This window comes from Panthera uncia, chromosome E1, assembly GCF_023721935.1.
Source record: "Panthera uncia isolate 11264 chromosome E1, Puncia_PCG_1.0, whole genome shotgun sequence".
Classification (NCBI taxonomy): Eukaryota; Metazoa; Chordata; class Mammalia; order Carnivora; family Felidae; genus Panthera; species Panthera uncia.
The window spans coordinates 43,674,198-43,692,145 of NC_064814.1; the positions used below are offsets into that span (position 1 = coordinate 43,674,198).

Below are 17,948 nucleotides of genomic sequence, written 5' to 3' on the forward strand. Positions count from 1 at the left end.
ATAAACTTAAAAAAAAAAAAAGATCTAAGTAGTGAAGAATTCAAAAATAAAACTTGGGAAACAATGCCAATAATGTCTCACTATTGGCTCATTAATTGTAACCCTTTTACACTTAACGCCTGCATAGGGTGTTGCTTTCACTCATCCAAAGAGATCTTTATGAAGGCTTTACTATGTACCAAGCATAGTATTTGGTGTTAATTAACAGAAGTGAACAAAGTAGATGGTTTCTTACCGTCAGCGGACTTAGAACTAACGGAGAAACCAAGATGATAATAATAAGCCACGATGTAACTTCAGTCTTGTGGTGAGTGCTGGTTAGGGAGTTGCTTACTCAAGTAGCTGCTCAAGGAAGGCCTCTCTGAGGGGAGCTGGTATTGAAGCCGACACCAAGGGTTGGGAGGAGGACTGCCAGGGAAGGAGTGAGGAAGGGTTGGGAGGTGGGGGTGGCGAAGCAAGGAGCCTGGTTAGGAGGGGTGAGCAAGGCTGTTTCAGGGAGAGGAAGCGGAAAGTGTGAAGTGTAAAGGCCCTGAGGGGGAGAGACTGGGTGCGTTCCAGAACCTTAAGCCTTCAGAGTAAGTGAGGCCAAGCAGGCAAGGGGGAAGGCCAGAAGTGGGCCGGAGAGCCAGAGAGGACCCAAATCACGGTTAGAAAGTTTAGATTGTATTTTCAGCGTAACAGAAAAAGGCCGCTGAAGAGTTTAAGCATCGTAAGCCTGCGCTGTCATTTGCTCCACTGGCCCCTTATAAACATGTGAACTATTTCCAGCTTGTCACTAACATAAGCAAGACCACCAGAGTGTATGCTTTAAGAAAAGAGGATCTTGGGGTGCCTGGGTGGCTCAGTCAGTTACGTGTCCAGCGGCTCAGGTCATGATTTCCCGGTTCGTGAGTTTGAGCCCTGTGTCAGGCTCTATGCTGACAGCTCAGAGCCTGGAGCCCGCTTCAGATTCTGTGCCTCCCTCCCTCTCTGTCCTTCCCCTGCTCGCGCTCTGTCTCTCTCTAATATAAGTAAACATTAAAAAAAAAAAAAGAAAAGAAAAGAGGATCTTACCTGTTTTGTTCACTGAGTAACTCACTCTGTTACAGAGCCTGGCACAAAGCAGGTTTTCTGTAAATTTTGGTTGAATTAACGAACGCTGCAAAGAATACTCGCATATCTCTGTATATCGTTCTCGTTATTCATTGAAATATATCTCTAGGTGTGAAATTGCGGTTTTAAAGAGTGTGTGTATTTAAATCTCTGCTTTTTAAATAAATTGCATCCCGGAAAGTTACACTAACGTACACACCCCTAAGAGCATTTTTAAGTTTAAGACCAAACATTCATTATTAGAGTTTGTGTACTCAATAGCTTTGGGAGCGCTAGATGAGTCAGTTCCCAGGATGCTTGGAGATGTTTACAATTCCCGGTCAGTTGTCTTCTTCTTTGAGGCGGTTGGGAGCATGGCCAGTGTTTGGCTGTAGGCTGATGGGGGCAGCCTGTGCTTTTTTTGTTGTTTACCTGCGTATCCCCAGCACCTTCGCATAGTGGGTGGCCCATAGCAGTGCTCTCAGTGAATACTTTCACTGAGTTTACTGCCACTTAACCACCAGAGGCTTCCAGTGCTGGTGAGCAAGCCTGCAGTTCATGGAGCAGGGAGGAGCCTAAAAACGGGGGTCTTTTTAAAATTAATGAAGTGAATTGTCAGTGTGTCATAAGAAACGAGTGCAGCCCAGTGCTAAAGGGCACAGGTTCTAGACGAAGTTTGACTCGTGGCCCTACCACGTACTGTCTTGGGGAGGTCACACCTCCACTTTCTCTTCTGTAAAATGGAGATAATAATAGAATCTTCCTCCTCGGGTTGTGAGGATTAAATGAGTCAGTACATGAAAAGTGCCTGGAATTGTACTGAATCATCAAACTCGGTACATGTTAAGTATTCTTATTTATAGCACTCCTTTGGATAATCGTTAAGCATGTTTTTCTCTCTTACTGTTAATAGCTAGAAGAAAAACTCAAAGAAAAAGTTGATGTGAGTCTGACTGAACGAATCAATCTGACCGGAGAAATGGATACGTTCAGCACGTACGTACCTTGCACATATTTGCTTAAGGCCTGCCCTTTACCCCTCACAAAGCAGAATGTCTCAGGCTGTCGGCCTTAGGTCACTACAGAACTTCAGAGGTCCCCCGGGCCTCCTGTTGAATCAGGATGATTCTCCAGTAGCCACTAAGAAAAAGCATTAGAAGTTGGTGCCTCCCACGCTGCCTTCTCACGAGCAGTCATTTTTAGCATACGGGGCCTTTACTGTTGCACTACTGACAATAACAAAAAGAGAAGTCCTCCCTTGGCCATCCTTGTAGGAAGGTCAAGTCCAGGGCCTCCTGTCTGCCCCCCGCCTACCCCAAATCCACAAAGGGCAGCCCTATCTGCAGTGTCTTCCAACAGGAAATGTGAGCATCTTGACTTAGGTGGGGGTAGGGGTGGGGTGGAGGGTGTCTGTCCAAGAGGTTCAAACTGGAAAGCCTTCTCAAAGTAGTCCTTTTGCCAGTACGGCCTGCAGTTCATTTGTTGTGGTCAGTAAATAAGACCAGGGCAGGCCAAGCTTCAGCCTGCACATCAAGCACTTACCGAGGAAAAGTCAAGATTCTCCTCCTAAGTTATTTCCTCTCCTTTTCTCAACTTTTTTTTTTTTCAAGTTCTGATTTAAACATTTGGGGCAAATAGGTGCTTTTGAAGTAAGAAGTGAAGAGGGATTCTGGATGGAGTGATCAGGGGGACTAGCCATGGAATTTTGTGATCTGACTCAGTGGGCACACACCCAAATAGAGGCCAGGACATGGAGCAAGAATGAAGGGCTGCAAGGCTCCTCCTTGTCATCCGTTCCCTTTTGAAATCAAGCTCGAGTTCTTCTGAAGAAATGATGAATCTAACTTTGAGACAAGTCCCTAAAAGATTTGGCAGGGGCCGTGTTGGTAATTGAGAAAGTTAGTCTTTTAAAGTCATGACCACAGTGATGTGTTTGACTTGCAGTGTCATCTCTAGCAGCATCCAGTTGTTGGTTCAAGATCTCGATGCTGCCTGCGACCCTGCCCTCACTGCCATGAGCAAGGTAAGGTTTGGGGAAGTGCCTCTTCTAGCCCTCCAACAGGGACCCCCGGTGGTTCCTGCCAGCCCTTGCCCGTAGCTCCTTGAGGTTCTTCACTGCTTCAGGTATCAGCAGGGAGGAGGATGGAAGTCCTCTAGGAAATCAGTTTATCTTGTACTTTAGGTCAGTTGCTTGTTCTCTGAGAACGAGACAGGGAGCAGGTGTGTTTGGTAAGTCCAAAGGAGATGTCTTTGTTTAGCATCTGATACATGCTGAAAACGTTCGTGTGGTCTCAGCAGAATGGGTGGTTTTGTTAGCGCTTATGGCAGGAACTTCTGGCTCTTTCTCAGCTCTGGTATCAGTACAGGATTATTTGGTCAGGTTGTGGACATTGGTTTTCTAATGTCATGGTGGCCCATCAGTCAGCCCTGGGCCCTCAGTTCCCTCCTTTAGCATGTGCTGCCTCATGTTACCATTTGCCTTTTACTTGTCTGTGTCTTTTCTTCCTAAAAGGATGTAAATTCCTGAAGTGCCTGGACATATAGGATCTAGAAGAGTCTCTTGTTTGTTGATTAGTTAAGTTGTAAACGGGCAGTTCTTTGTTGATTTTTAACCCAAATAACATGATGCCGTCCACTCTAGAATTTCTAGAGCAGGGGTCAGCAAACTACAGCCTATAGTCTAAATCTTACCCATTGCCTATTTTTGTAAATAAAGTTTTATGGGAACACAGCCATGCCCATTCACGTATATATTATCTGTGGGTGCTTTTGTGTTACAGTGGCAGAAGCAAGTAATGAATTAGTAAATAAGTAATGAGACTATACAGCTCAAAAAGCCTAAAATACTTCCTGTCTGGCCCTTTACAGAAAATGTTTGCCAGTGCCTGTTCTCGAGTTATCAAACTCTTGTAGCATTCTTAAACTCTGAAGAAAGAACTTCTCTGGAGCCTTCTGGCCAGTAGTAGAGTACAGTGGAAAAAACACTGGCCTCAGAGTCAGAGGGACCTAACTCTTCTCATTTTTTTCTCTGGGGCCATTGAGCAAATGACTTAACCTCTCTGGGCCCAAATGAACTCAAGTATGTGAAATGCGGCTCTGTGCCTCCCAGGGTTGTCAGGACGGAACATGAGAATGACTGGCCTGGCGCCCGTAGATGTTGGTGCTCTTGTCGGGAGGAGTGGCCGTGTCACAAGGTTGTGTAAGCACACATTTGGTCTGAATTTGGGTTTGTAGTAGATTGTAAATATTTAACAAAAGTAGGACGAAAACCAAAACTTAAGCTGCAGGGTTTTAGGAAGCTGAGTGGGGAGTCCTGAATAGCTGATGTCACAAAGTTTCTATTCAAAAAGCTGATGCTTTCCACCAGTCAGATGTGCGTGTATATTTCCAGTATTCTCGGTGTTTATGAGCAGAACATGAGCAGGCAAATTGAGGCTAACCCATTTTCTTAAAGGAATATGGCTCTGAAGATTCATCTTTGGGCTCTGATTATCCCCTAGTTGCTGGTGAACATGCACCGTACCCTGCATCTGATCTGTTCCAGCTGCCATCTCCCCTGAACTGCCACACACTTTAGATTGGAATGCAGCTGGGGGAAGAATTTTTACGTTTAACAAAGGAAGAGGGGATTTTTTTCCCCCAGTAAAATAACAGTTGTAGGGGGGTTTCACACTCCAGGTGTTGCTTATATGAACTGTCAGTTCATTAGTGGATTTCCCTCAAACTTCCCCCCACCCACCGCCCCGGACCACCACCCATTTCTCTCCAGACCCACACCAGCAAATATTAACAGAGACCATACCTCCAGAATCTTTTGTTTATATCATAGGAAAACCACAGACTAGGGAGCGCAGCAGCTGGGAAGCCATTGGTCTTTGTCTGAGCCTTCTGGAGTTCTAGGGAAATGAGATCCATGTGATGAAAATGACCAGATACAAACAAGCCGAGTGGTCACAAATTGATTCAACATACACTCTTTGTTATTTGTGCCTGCCATCCTGTTTTGTGTAGTTTCTTCCAGGATTTTTTTTCAAACTTCTATTTTGTGATCATGCTTATTTCTGTCTCTGATTCCACCTTTTTTGGTGCTAGTTGGACAGTTCAATTCAGACTCTATCTAGCACGGCGCTGGGAGTTACAAGGCCGGGAAAGACATGGACCTTATCCCAAGGTGCTTAGATTCCACAATGTGCGGGATAAGGGATGTATGAGATGAGAGGAATGCCCAGGTAACAGCAAAAAAGGTATGAGGAAATCAGTATGTGAGAGAAGTACAAAATGTGCCCTCTTTAAAAGAGGAGAGAGTTCATCTCTCTGTTCACATCAGGTGGGGAAACAAAGAAAGCCTTCCTAAGGAAGTGGCATTTGAAACAGACCACAAGAGATGGTGAAATTTGGAACGAATTTGCGATGAAGAGGGCGTTCCAAACAGGGTGACAATATGAGTAAAGATTTATAAAGTTAGGAAAAGCTCTGAACTTTGTCAAAACTGCCAATCTCGTTACCCATCTTTGGAGTTTCACAGAGCACTCTGTACTCATGCTTCCGTAGTCAAGATCGGAAACAGGAAATTGGCTGCCCTCAAGGGGTGTCTATCCTGGTGGGGAGAAAAGTTCGAAGAATTGATGCTGTAAAGAAATGGATTTTATAAATAGTGAGAAAACGAGTGTTGGGCTTGCCAAAGTGGAGTGGAGTTAGAGGATTCTGCGTTGGTGAAAGAAGGCTTGACAAAATGGGTGGAGCCAAGCAATTTAATTCTGTTATTCAGCTGGGAAGACACGTCATTTTTGTCGAAGGCACCCCTGGGTAGCAGGTAGAGCTTCCATTATTTGTCCCTTCGCTGCCTTGTTCATTCTGCCACCCCCGTGCATATACCTGTACTCCAGCCTCCCAGCCACTCAGCCACTCCTGCTCCCCTGGATGCATTACTTTTTGGGGATGGGGCAGCTTCCATGCATTTCTCATTCTGTTCTTTCTGCCTAGAATTCCCTTCCCATTATTGCCTGCCCAACGAGCGCACCCTTTAAGATCTAGTTCCAATGTCTGTCCCCTTTTTAAAAATTATGGTATAATTCGCATACCACAGAATTCACCCTTTTAACATGTATAATTCAGGGGCGCCTGGGTGGCTCAGTCACTTGAGCATCCAACTTCGGCTCAGGTCATGATCTCACGGTTCATGAGTTCAAGCCCACATTGGACTCTGTGCTGACGGCTCAGAACCTGGAGCTTGCTTCTGATTCTGTGTTTCCCTCTCTCTCTCTCTGCCCCATTCCCACTTGTGCTCTGTCTCTCTCTCAAAAATAAGTAAACATCACAAAATAAATTTTAAAAATGTATAATTCAGTAGGTCTTAGCATGTTCCCAAGACTGTGCAACCACCGCCACTGACTCCAGAATATCTTCATCACGCCAAAAAAAGAAACCTCCTACTCATTAGCAGTCACTTCTTATTTCCCTGGCAGCCACTAATCTACTTTATGTCTTTGTATTTGCCCGATCTGGACATTTCACATAAATGGAATCATACAACATGTGGCCATTTGTGACTGGCTTTCTTCACATAGCCTAATGTTTTCAGTGTTACTCTATGTGGTAGCATGTATCAGGCTTCCTTTTTATGGCTGAATACTATTCCATTGTGCAGTTAGACCACATTTTGTTTATCCATTCATCAGTTGATAGACATTTGGGTTGTTTGCGCTTTTTTTTTTAAGTTTTATTTATTTATTTTGAGAGAGAGAGCACAAGAATGGGGGAGGGGCAGAGAGAAAGAATCTCAAGCAGTCTCCATGCCGTTAGCACTGAGCCCAACTTGGGCTCAATCTCACGAACCACAAGATCATGACCTGAGCCAAAATCAAGAGTTGGACGCTCAACCGACTGAGCCGCCCGGGCACCCCAGGTTGTGTCCACTTTGTAACTTCTATGAGTAATACTATGAATATTCACATACAAGCTTTTGTATAGATATGTTTTCAGTTCTTGAATATATACCTAGGAGTGGAACTGCTGTATCATGTGGTAGCTCCGTGCTTAACATTTTGAGAAACTGCCGAACTGTGTTCCACAAGTAGCTGCACCGTTTTACGTTCCCACCAGCAACAGTCAGGAGTTCTAAAATGCCTGTATCTTTACCAATGCTTTATTTTTAACATAGCCATTCTATCTCATTGTGGTTTCAGTTTGTATCTGCATTTCTCCGATGACTAAGATGTTGAGCATCTGTATATCTCTTTTGAAGAAATGTCAGTTCAAGTCCTTCATCCATTTTTAAACTGGGTTGTCTTTTTATTGTTGAATTGTAAACTTCTTTTTATAGTCTGGATAACTATACTCCTTATCAGATATATGATTTGCAAATATTTTCTCCTTTTCTGTGGGTTGTCTTTTCACTTTCTTTATTGTATTTATTTATTTATTTATTTGTAACATTTATTTATTTTTGAGAGAGAAAGACAGAGACAGAGTGTGAGCAGGGGAGGGGCTGAGAGAGAGGGAGACACAGAATCCGAGGCAGGCTCCAGGCTCCAAGCTGTCAGCACAGAGCCTGACACAGGCCTCGAACTCACGGACTGCGAGACCATGACCTGAACTGAGGTCAGACGTTTAACCGACTAAGCCACCCAGGCGCCCCTCAGTTTCTTGATTATGTACTTTGAAACACTAAAATTTTTAATTTTGTTGAAGTTCAGGTTTTATATTTTTTCCTTTGGTACTTGTGCTTTTGGTGTTCTAGCCAAGACACCATTGCCTAATCCAGAATTACAAAGATTTACACCTGTATTTTCTTCCAAGTTTTTTGTAGCTTCAGCTCTTTCCATTTGAGCCCTCAATCCATTTTGAGTTAATTTTTGTATATGGTGTAAGGTAAGGATTCAGCTTTTGTTCCTTTGCATGTAGATATATAGCTACCCGGTACCATTTGTTGAAAAGACTTTTCGTTACCCATTGGATGGTCTTGACACTCTTGTTAAGAATCAGTTGACCACAGATGTACAGGTTTATTTCTGGACTTTCAGTTATATTCCATAGATCCATTATGTCTGTCTTTATGCCAGTACCACACTGTTTTGATTATTGCAGCTTTGTTCTTGTTTTTGTTTTTTTAGGTTTTTTTTTTTAATGTTTACTTATTTGAGAGAGAGAGAGAGAGAGAGAGACAAAATCCCAAGCAGGCTCCGCATTGTCAGCACAGAGTCCGATGTGGGGCTTGAACTTATGAACTGTGAGATCATGACCTGAGCCGAAGTCGGACGCTTAACCAACTAAGCCACCCATATGCCCCAATTATTGCAGCTTTGTAGCAAGCTTTAAAATCGGAAAGTGTGAATCCTCCAAGTTTATTCTTTTTCGAGATTGTTTTGACTATTTTGATCTCTTGCAATGTCACCGTTTTTGTCTTCCCCGCAGTGTCCTTCTCTGTGAAGCACCACAGTACCTAGACCATCTCTCTACTCTGTTATACAATTCTTTTTATATCTGTCTCCCCTGTTAAGCTTTGAACAACTTGAGAGCTGTGTCTTGCTCACTTTTGGATCTCCACGGCATAGCTTAACAGTAGTATTCCCTAAATGCCTTTGACGGTAAAGAGGGCAAGAAGAAGAAAGAACTAAAGTTTGTAGACACCCATTTGACCAAAGAATGGTGACAAAGTGAGTCACAGATAACCCTACTGAACGGATTTAGCTGGACAGAGCTGGTAGACATAGAGTGTCTCTTTAGGAAATGGCAGGATCAGAGACCCTGAAACCTTTCGGCGCATGCAAGTGCTGTTGAAGGTATGATGCTCCTTGATAGTACTCAATAGCAGGGCTCCTAACTTCCAACAAGTAGCATCCGGGAGCTGGTTGAAGGGAGGTCGGAAATAGGAAATGCCCACATCTAGCTGTTCGCCCCCTAAGCGTGGGCAAGAGCCCTGCTGCTAGAAAAGGAGAAGAAAACACAGAGTGGCAAAGTTTGGTAGAAAATACACAGGAACAGCCTAAAACAGGCCAGGCCTGTGTGAAGGAAGTAAAATATGGTAAGAGTTTAGTGGTCTCTCTGAAACGATAATTTTGAGATTACAGTAATGTGGATAAGTTATATCAAAATTTCAGACCATTTTTCCCTCCTGTGTTGCATTATTTTCTTAGATGAGCTCTATGAGATAATAGTAAGTGGTTATTTACATGGAGCACTTTACCGGGAATCAGCACCCAAATGCAGTATCTCATTTAATTCTGACAATAAATGTATAAGGTACCTCTCTTTCACAGATAAGGGAACTGAAACTCAAAGAAGTTAAAGTCCCTTGTCCCAGATCTCTTAGCTAGCATGTAGGAGAGCCAGGATTCAAATTCAGGTCTGTCTCTCAGCTGGATTATACTACACCATACATACAGAATGAGCAAACGTGGAAACTGAAGCCAAATTAGCTTCAGTAACTTGCCTGAAACTAGAAGGGCCCTAAGTCAGTGTGTGCCCGGGACTGCTGGGCTCACGAAAATCGTCATGCCTACCTGACCGCGAGTCTTCAGGCATTCACAGGGACCCTGTTGGATGTCTGTCTTCAGCTTTTCTCGATCTGACACTGTGACTTTCCTCCTGGGGACGAAAATGGGCTGAGCAGCCAACCCAGGCGTTCTCTGGTTCGCATATTTCTCACTGAAAAGGAAGGAATTGTCTTTCTGGTGTGTGTGTTTTCCTTTTCATAATACGCCCAAAGCCACGTAGCCTTGTAACGGTGAAGCCAGAAATAAAACCAAGTCTCCCCAGTTTTTGAAAAGGTAATTGTTTGAAGTGCTTTAGGAGAAATACATTGTTTGAATGTGAATTCTATAAATCTTTAGCAATTAGCCATTGTAATTAGGCTTTACAAGTAGGATCTTTAAAAATTCTATGGCTTCCTTAAAAAGAGACCATTGGTCCCATGGTACCCTCCTCAAGGTGTCCTTTTTCCTGGGGCTACTCACATCACTTGGTTGAAAGAATCTAACTCTCGGTCCAAAAGCAAGCACACTTAGTTTTTGCCCATTAATAGTAGTTTTAGAAAAAAACAGAAAGAAGAAACTGAACAAATTAAATTTCCTTACAGTCTGGCATGTAATTTCTATTAGGTTTCAAGACTGAACGTGTGCTAATCTAGGAGGCTGCATTACTATCCCCCAAAGACATTTTGAAATAGCTAGAACAGTCCTCAAATCTGTTCTCATTTTCCTCTGTCATTGAAATGTAGATCTATTACAGGAGGCCCCCAGAACTCCATCATAAGAAATCCTGAAGTTCACCTTCCACTTAACAATTGAAGCACATCTTTCTTTTTTATAAAAGATTTCTTGGGGCGCCTGGGTGGTTCAGTCGGTTAAGCATCCGACTTCGGCTCAGGTCATGATCTCACGGTCCGTGAGTTCGAGCCCCGCGTCAGGGTCTGTGCTGACAGCTCAGAGCCTGGAGCCTGTTTCAGATTCTGTGTCTCCCTCTCTCTCTGACCCTCCCCCGTTCATGCTCTGTCTCTCCCTGTCTCAAAAATAAATAAACGTTTAAAAAAATTTAAAAAAAGAAAGATTTCTTTTTTCATTATGACCAAAGCAAATCACCTTTATTGTAAACAATTGTATAAAAAATACAGATTTTTTAAAAAGAAGAAAATTTAAGTCACTCGTATTCTTTTAAAATTTTTTTTTTAATGTTTATTTTTGAGACAGAGACAGAGCATGAGCAGGGGAGGGGCAGAGAGAGAGGGAGACACAGAATCCGAAGCAGGCTCCAGGCTCTGAGCTGTCAGCACAGAGCCTGATGCGGGGCTCGAACCCACGAACCACGAGATCATGACCTGAGCTGATGTCGGACGCTTAACCGACTGAGCCACCCAGGCGCCCCCAAGTCACTCATATTCTAGCCAATAGATTTATGTCAGTCTTTCTTTTTATGCATATAGTGTTTAAATAGAAGTTTATACTTTATATACAGCTTCATAACTTTTTTTCTCATTTAGCAGGTTTTAGTAGTTTTCTGTGTTGTTTGATCCAGAGCTACTGTATTTTTAGTGATTGCATAGTATTCCATAGGACAGAGTATTTATTGTTAAAACCGTAGCAACAGTTAACATTTACCATGGAATTAATACCTGACAGGCACTATGTTAAGAGCACTTAACGTGTTATCTTTCAACAACTGTATGGATTACAGATATTATCACCCCAATTTGTATAGCCAAGAAAACCAAGGTTCGGAGAGGTTAGGTAGGTTAGGTAACTTACCCAGGTCACACACTTAGCAGCTTGCACAGGACTGGCAGACTCCACATTTCCTCACTTTAAGTATTCCAGTGGAGTCCTGCCCTTAAAATGTATGTCATCAACTCAATTTTGATCATTCTTTCCAATTATTCACGTTTAAAAACAGTCTGGTGACGGACAACCTCATAAATGCACGTGTGTGTGCATGTGTGTGCCTTCTAAACATTTGTAATTATTAGCCTCAGATTAATTGCCTTAAAGGGAATTGCAGAGATCAAAAGCTATGTAAAATGCTAAGACTTTGGGTAGATACTTTCAAATTGTATTTAAGAAAAGGTTGTACAAATTCACCTTCCCATTGGCCTAGCAGTAAGTAGGAAAAATATATATTTATCTTCCGAAAGCCTTTGTTACTCCACTTTCTGTTCTGGGTCTTGTTGGTTTTCCTGTCGGAGTCAAGGCGCATGTGTCCTCTTCCTCTGTACCGCCATCACCTCTGCCACATCACCTGCATTCGTGCAGCCTCATACAGAGATTTTGCTCGCTCCAATTCCTTCCGCTAATTTCAAGTTCGTTTAGGGTGGTAACACTTTTTTGGAAAGCAGCATGGTAAAATGGAAAGAACATGGATTTCAGAGTCAGACAAACCGATTTCTAGATCTCAGCTCTGTTAACTTCTCAGTTATGTTTCATTAGGCAAATCCCTGTCCTCAAGCTTCATTAGGCAAATCCCTGTCCTCAAGCCTGTCTTATCTATAAAGCAGGAGTAATAATACCTCCCCTACTGTATTATTGTAAGCAGGAAGTTCATGTGAAAATGTCAATCACATGATGCCCGGTACATAGTAGGTGCTCAAAAAATGTTCCTTCTCCCTTTTTATTCCCCACACAGTGCTGGTCCAGTGTTATGCACACACAAGTTACCTGTAAGTGTCGCAGGTGCTTGTTGTAGGAGTAAAAGTAGCCCAGACAAGCTTTAGAGTATGTGTGTGTACCTGGGCAAAGGCCAGTGCTTGGGGCCAGTGGCCCAGCAGCCTACACCATAATGCTACACTCCGATTGCCTGAAATGTCCCCAGAATCCGCATGCCTCAGTCTATGTTCTGTATCTCTCTAGTTCCATGATCAAAATGAATAGGTGGGAATTTGAACTTGAGGAAAATCAGTTTCTCAGGAGGCCTCTTTCCAAGCTTCATATAGCAATAGAGAAAAGCTCCAAAGTAAGCTACTTATGGAGCTTTGCTCTCTGACTGGTGGATTGGTCAGAATTCTCTGCTACAGTGGGCCTTCTCTAGGAAGCAGTTATTCTCCCCAGCCTTCCTGTGAAGCATTAGCATCAGTCACACACTCCTTCCTTGGGTGGCAGAAACCGTGGTTGTGCCCCTGCCCCTGTAGCCTCTTCTGTAGCTAAGTGTGATCATTTCCTTGGGTGCTGCTTCTGTCAATCCTGTATCTTAGTTACAGCTTCTTTTGCAAACTGTTTTTCTTCTTGTTTATATAGTAGCAGTATTATGCAACCCCACCTACACTAAAAGCACAAGAGGAAAACTTTAAGTAGGGAGGGGTAAATTCTTTCTTTTAAGATTTTATTTTTAAGTAACCTCTACACCCAACACGGGGGGGGGGGGGGCTCGAACTCACAACCATTGGATCAGGAGTCACATGCTCCTCCAACTGAAGCAGTCAGGCACCCCTGAAGGGGTAAATTTTAAATGTCAAATGCAAAGTTTACCTGGAAAAGTCGGAATCTTATTTCTACTGATGGTTTTTCATGATGTTTGTTCTTCCAGTGCAGGCTAATTTTTGTTTCCTTTTTTGACAGAGAACTTTGCTTGATCACTGTATATTTCATTAGCTTCTCCCTGAGAAACGGGGCTTGGCTTGCATTAAGGCCCAGGAATTGCTTTTGTTACTTTTTTTTTTTTTTTTTTTAAACAATCATTTTGGAAACAGCCTGGTGTCATAGTGCTTGGGCTTTAGACAGACTTGGGTTGTCTCCACTGTGTTATTTACCAGCTGTGTGACTTTGGGCAAGTTACCTAACCTCGTTGAGCTTTTGACTTTCCTCATCACCAGATGAGCTCATGTGTGAATAGTAAATGAGATAATGTATACAAAGTGCCAGGCAAAGCAACCTGCATACGATGGGTCCTAATGTCAGCGTCTTGGGTCATTCCGGTTACAACTTAAACCCTAAGTTGTCTGGGATGGGCAAGCATCAACCATCTAAGGCAGTGACTGGACAGAATCACTGCTAATTACATTTTGCAGATTTTTTTTAATAGTAAAGCCAGTGTCAACTTTCATTGTTCTCCAGTACTTTAAATTGTTTTCTGACATGGGGCACCTGGATGGCTCAGTCAGTTAAGCGACTGACTCTTGATATCAGCTCAGGTCATGATCTTGCAGTTCATGAGATCAAGCCACTCAATCAGTGCAGAGCCTGCTTGGGATTCTCTCTCTCTCTCTCTCTCTCTCTCTCTCATACATACATACATACATACATACATACATACATACATAGTTTTCTTATGTCATTAAGCTGACTTAAATTTAAAATCCCAAATCTACTTGACTTTTGCTAATACTTTTAACTTGACGAGTGGAGTCATAACTGACTATTAAACCAAACCTGATCTTTTCACATATATTCCAAATGTGGATGTGTACTGACATGGCCAGTAAGAGGGTTTAGCTCACCAGTGAGAACTTGAAGTCCAGCGTCCCACGCTTTGTCTTGCTTCAGAGCTGCTTTGTAATCAATGACAGGGCACGTCACCACCTCCCTTTATGGTTGTCTTCTGTTAATGGAGAACTGTGATGTGTAGATAATTACTTATCAACTTTGTGAGATGCTGAAATGTAAAATGTTGCCAACCTGGACAACAGTAGTCATTACAGTGCAAGAGCTTGGTGGCCGGTGGAGGAAGGGGCATCGAGCCCTCTTCCTGGGTTGCTGTGTTTACACAGGGCCTTGGGCTCCACGTGGTGCTGCCAGCTGGGGAAAAGAAGGTGAGGTGCAGACATTAACAGCATCTGTCAATTTTGGCCTCACCCCATGAGCTCATTTAAGATCTCCTGAGATGCTTTTTGTTCAGATGGGTCAAATCTCTAAAATCACATGGGAAAAGAAGCCTTTTGAATAAGATAAAAAGATAATGGAGGAAAACATGACACATAGCCAAAGCATTAGAATATAAAGTCGGTTCATATTAGAGCCTTCTACTGTTCCTCCATGGTTTGTTTCTAATTTTCCCCAGTAAAAAATTAGAGACTTTTTTCTATCTGGCACTTTGTTGTGAAACCTTGCATAAGACTTAATGTTGCTGGGCCTTGGTTTTCTTAGGTGTAAAATGAAGACAGAAGTTCCTTCCTGCTTTTTTATATGCTTACACATACGTAAAGCTTTTAAAATATAAATATCTGCTGATTTGGGGGCACCTGGGTGGCTCAGTCGGTTAAGCGTCCGACTTCGGCTCAGGTCATGATCTCACGGTCTGTGAGTTCGAGCCCCGCATCGGGCTCTGTGCTGGCAGCTCAGAGCCTGGAGCCTGCTTTGGATTCTGTGTCTCCCTCCCTCTCTCTCTTTCTCTCTCTCTCTCTCCCTCCCCCCTCCCCCACTCACGCTCTGTCTCTCCAAAATGAATAAACATTAAAAAAAACTTTTTTTATTAAATATCTGCTGATTTGAAGAAACATTAGAACAAAACATGGAGTCATTATAGCTTCCCAGGAGCTGGGGAGCCATCCATGTACAATATGATTCTTTTAAACAAGTTCCCTCAGTATTGAATTTTTCCTTTCCCCAAGAGCTCTATAAAAACACTAGTTCTCTTGCCAGAGACATCAAGGCCTCAGAACTACCGCCCTCCTTCTATGAACATATTATATGGTTTGTGTTTGGCTTAGGATCTTTTTAATAGCCCAGCTCCATTCTGAGAGGCTGACTCAGCAGAACTCCTCCAGCACATTCCTGCTCTTTTCAGGATTAAAGTGCCCATTTGCTGCCAGCTTCGGGGCAGGCTGGGAGCCCACACTGCCTCTCTTCTCCTGTACGCATCCAAGCGGGGAGAGGCTCCACGGCGCTCTTCTTGCCCTGTCTTTCCGGAGCATGTCTCCTGATTCTCCTCAGGTGGTTACAGCTTGAGCCAGTCAGGTACCTCATTTGTGTCCATGGCCTGCCCAGGGACCACTCAGGTCCTCTCAGTGATGCTGGTGTGCCCCCCGCCTGCCATTCACACTACCCCGGGTGCTTCCTTCCTGCCCTGTTCCACATGCCGCTGTCCTACCCTCTCATCTGCCCCCTCGTACTTGCCAGACATCTTTCCTTTCCCTGGACTGAAACCCCAACATAATCTCGAAGGTTTTAGGAGTAAGGTTTGAATGTTTTGCTATGGAAGAGTTCAGTTATGTACAAAAGTAGAGAAAACAGTACCACAAACCTCATGGACCCATCACCCAGCTTCACCGATGTTTCATCTGCTCCTCCTAATCCTAGATTATTTTGAGGCACGTCTCACACGTCCCGGCATTTCTAGCTCCCTTTTTTCAAAATCCTCACCTCCTTACCGTTGACTTGAGAGAAAGGCCTAAGTAACTCTCGTCCACGTTTCATTTCACTTAGCCCAACCACCCCTCCGATCTCCCAAGCTACCAACCTGCTCAGAAATGGATGTGCCTCCCCTGTTCTCCCACAGTCCTTTCCCGGTGCGACAGCGGACAGCGGTGCAGTCCGGTTCACCTGCCTGGCGAGGGTTCCATTACAAGTTGGCCACTTAGAGGGGCAGGGAAGGCTATTTGAAGCATGAGGGGGACAGTGTAGAAAAGGGTACCTGAGTCACATCTCACGGATAAGGATGAGGTGGGTCTGCTTGCTTTTATTCACCATCAGCCACTACAGACGAAGTAAGACAAACTGCCCAAAATAAAATGGCAGCTGTGGTCGCAAGCTCTTGCCTCACTGTCACTCCACCTGCCCTTCCCCAGCGACGCGGAAGACTGTCCTCCCGCGAAGGATCTAAAGACTTGTCCTCCCTTATCTCTGTTTGCAGATGCAGTGGCAGAATGTGGAGCACGTTGGTGACCAGAGCCCTTACGTCACCTCTGTCATCCTTCACATTAAGCAGAATGTCCCTATCATCCGCGACAACCTGGCCTCCACCCGGAAATACTTCACTCAGTTCTGCATTAAATTTGCAAAGTAAGTCCTGGAACATTCCCATCACTGGGTTATTCTGAGTGCCACACTTACCGCCAGCATGCTCACCAGCCAGGTGTCCCGCCATCCAGCTGGAATTCATTCTGGTGCCTGTAAACAAACATTTTTTCGTGCTCCAAAGAAGGATAATAAAACGAAGTCCACTACTCAAAGTCATAGACAACAGTAACAGCAGGACAGTCACCAACCACATGAAGACAAACTCAGATGAGCTGGGGAAACTGTTTTGAATTAGGTGGACGTAACAGTGCCCCTGCCTCCCCACAGGTTCGGATAATTAAAATTATTTTTCACTGATTTCAGTTATATATTTTGTCTCCAACTAGATTCTAAACTATTTTTAGGGTAGGGACCATCAGTTCTACTTCTTTGAAGCCTTCTCTTCCTCCTTCCCCATAGTACTTATTGCTGGGGCTGCCAGAATTGATCTGCTGCTGGACCTCCTGGAGTCCGGGGAAGGTACTAGAAATTGGGAAGAGCAAGTCAGGGAGCCCCACTGCCAAAGGACATGTAGTGAACACTGCACTGCTTGTCTTTCTGCTACGTCCTTGTGTGTGGCCATTTCTGGCTTGACGTTTGGAAGTGGGGATACGGTTTGGGCCTTTGCCAGTCAGCATCTGGCTGTAGCACTGTTTCCCCCGAGACGAGGCAACGGAGAGGGTCAGTGCCTCCTCCGACCAGCCAGCCAACACGCATCTTGGCACACGCCGCCAGGAAGAGCTTCGAGAAGGTCAGCCTGTTCCCAGCTACTGTATTTAAGTTGTCCTCATCCAAGTCCCAAAGGGGGGTTTAGGGCTCCAAGTTTCTGTCCTCCCCAGATCTCTCCCGGCTTGTATTCAATTAAGGCCTTCTCTCTCTCCCTCACAAATAAACCCGAAGGAACAACGGTTATGGAGAGCTTGTGGCATGAGCTTCGTTTCCAGTTTGTCAAGAAAGGATCGGGTGGACTCCCTGGGGAGGCATTAACGTTTGCAATATGGTGGACGAACCGGGAGTTGACATTCCCTACACCCTCTGAGTGCTCATCGGTGTGTGTTAAAAACATTGCTGATAAATCATGCTGTGACACTCCCTGTACCCTTGGTAGAAACAGTCTCTGTACAATTTCACTGTGGCCCAAAATCTCCAGTATGGTTGCACAGGGGTCTGAACTAATGTTAAAGAGAACAAGGAGTCATTTACTTAGCTAGTCCCGGTATCAGCCTCACGTTCTGTCAGAGCCCTTTGATTTTATTGCTAAGCTTCTATTGGATGAGCTAGGAAGACGATGCCCATCTCTCATATCTGGAAGTTTAACCTCTGATAGGAAAAGTGGTCTTCTGATTTAATCCATGGTACCCTCTCATCCTTGTAAATCCCAGCCAAAGACTAGAAACCTCAGAGATGGCGCTGTGAGAAGATCCTTCCCCATCAAAAGCAATGGCCGCCACTGCCCCTTGG

The 17,948-nt window shown here is 44.1% G+C and overlaps 1 protein-coding gene across 1 annotated transcript in view; it reads left to right on the plus strand.

Annotated features, from left to right (window-relative positions):
• Nucleotides 1-17,948, plus strand: part of VPS53 (VPS53 subunit of GARP complex) — a 136,060-nt gene that overhangs the window by 98,312 nt on the left and 19,800 nt on the right. The window contains exons 16-18 of the mRNA XM_049636716.1: nucleotides 1,985-2,067; nucleotides 3,016-3,094; nucleotides 16,342-16,490. Coding sequence (XP_049492673.1) covers nucleotides 1,985-2,067; nucleotides 3,016-3,094; nucleotides 16,342-16,490 — 311 coding nt within the window. The remainder of the gene's footprint in view (nucleotides 1-1,984; nucleotides 2,068-3,015; nucleotides 3,095-16,341; nucleotides 16,491-17,948) is intronic.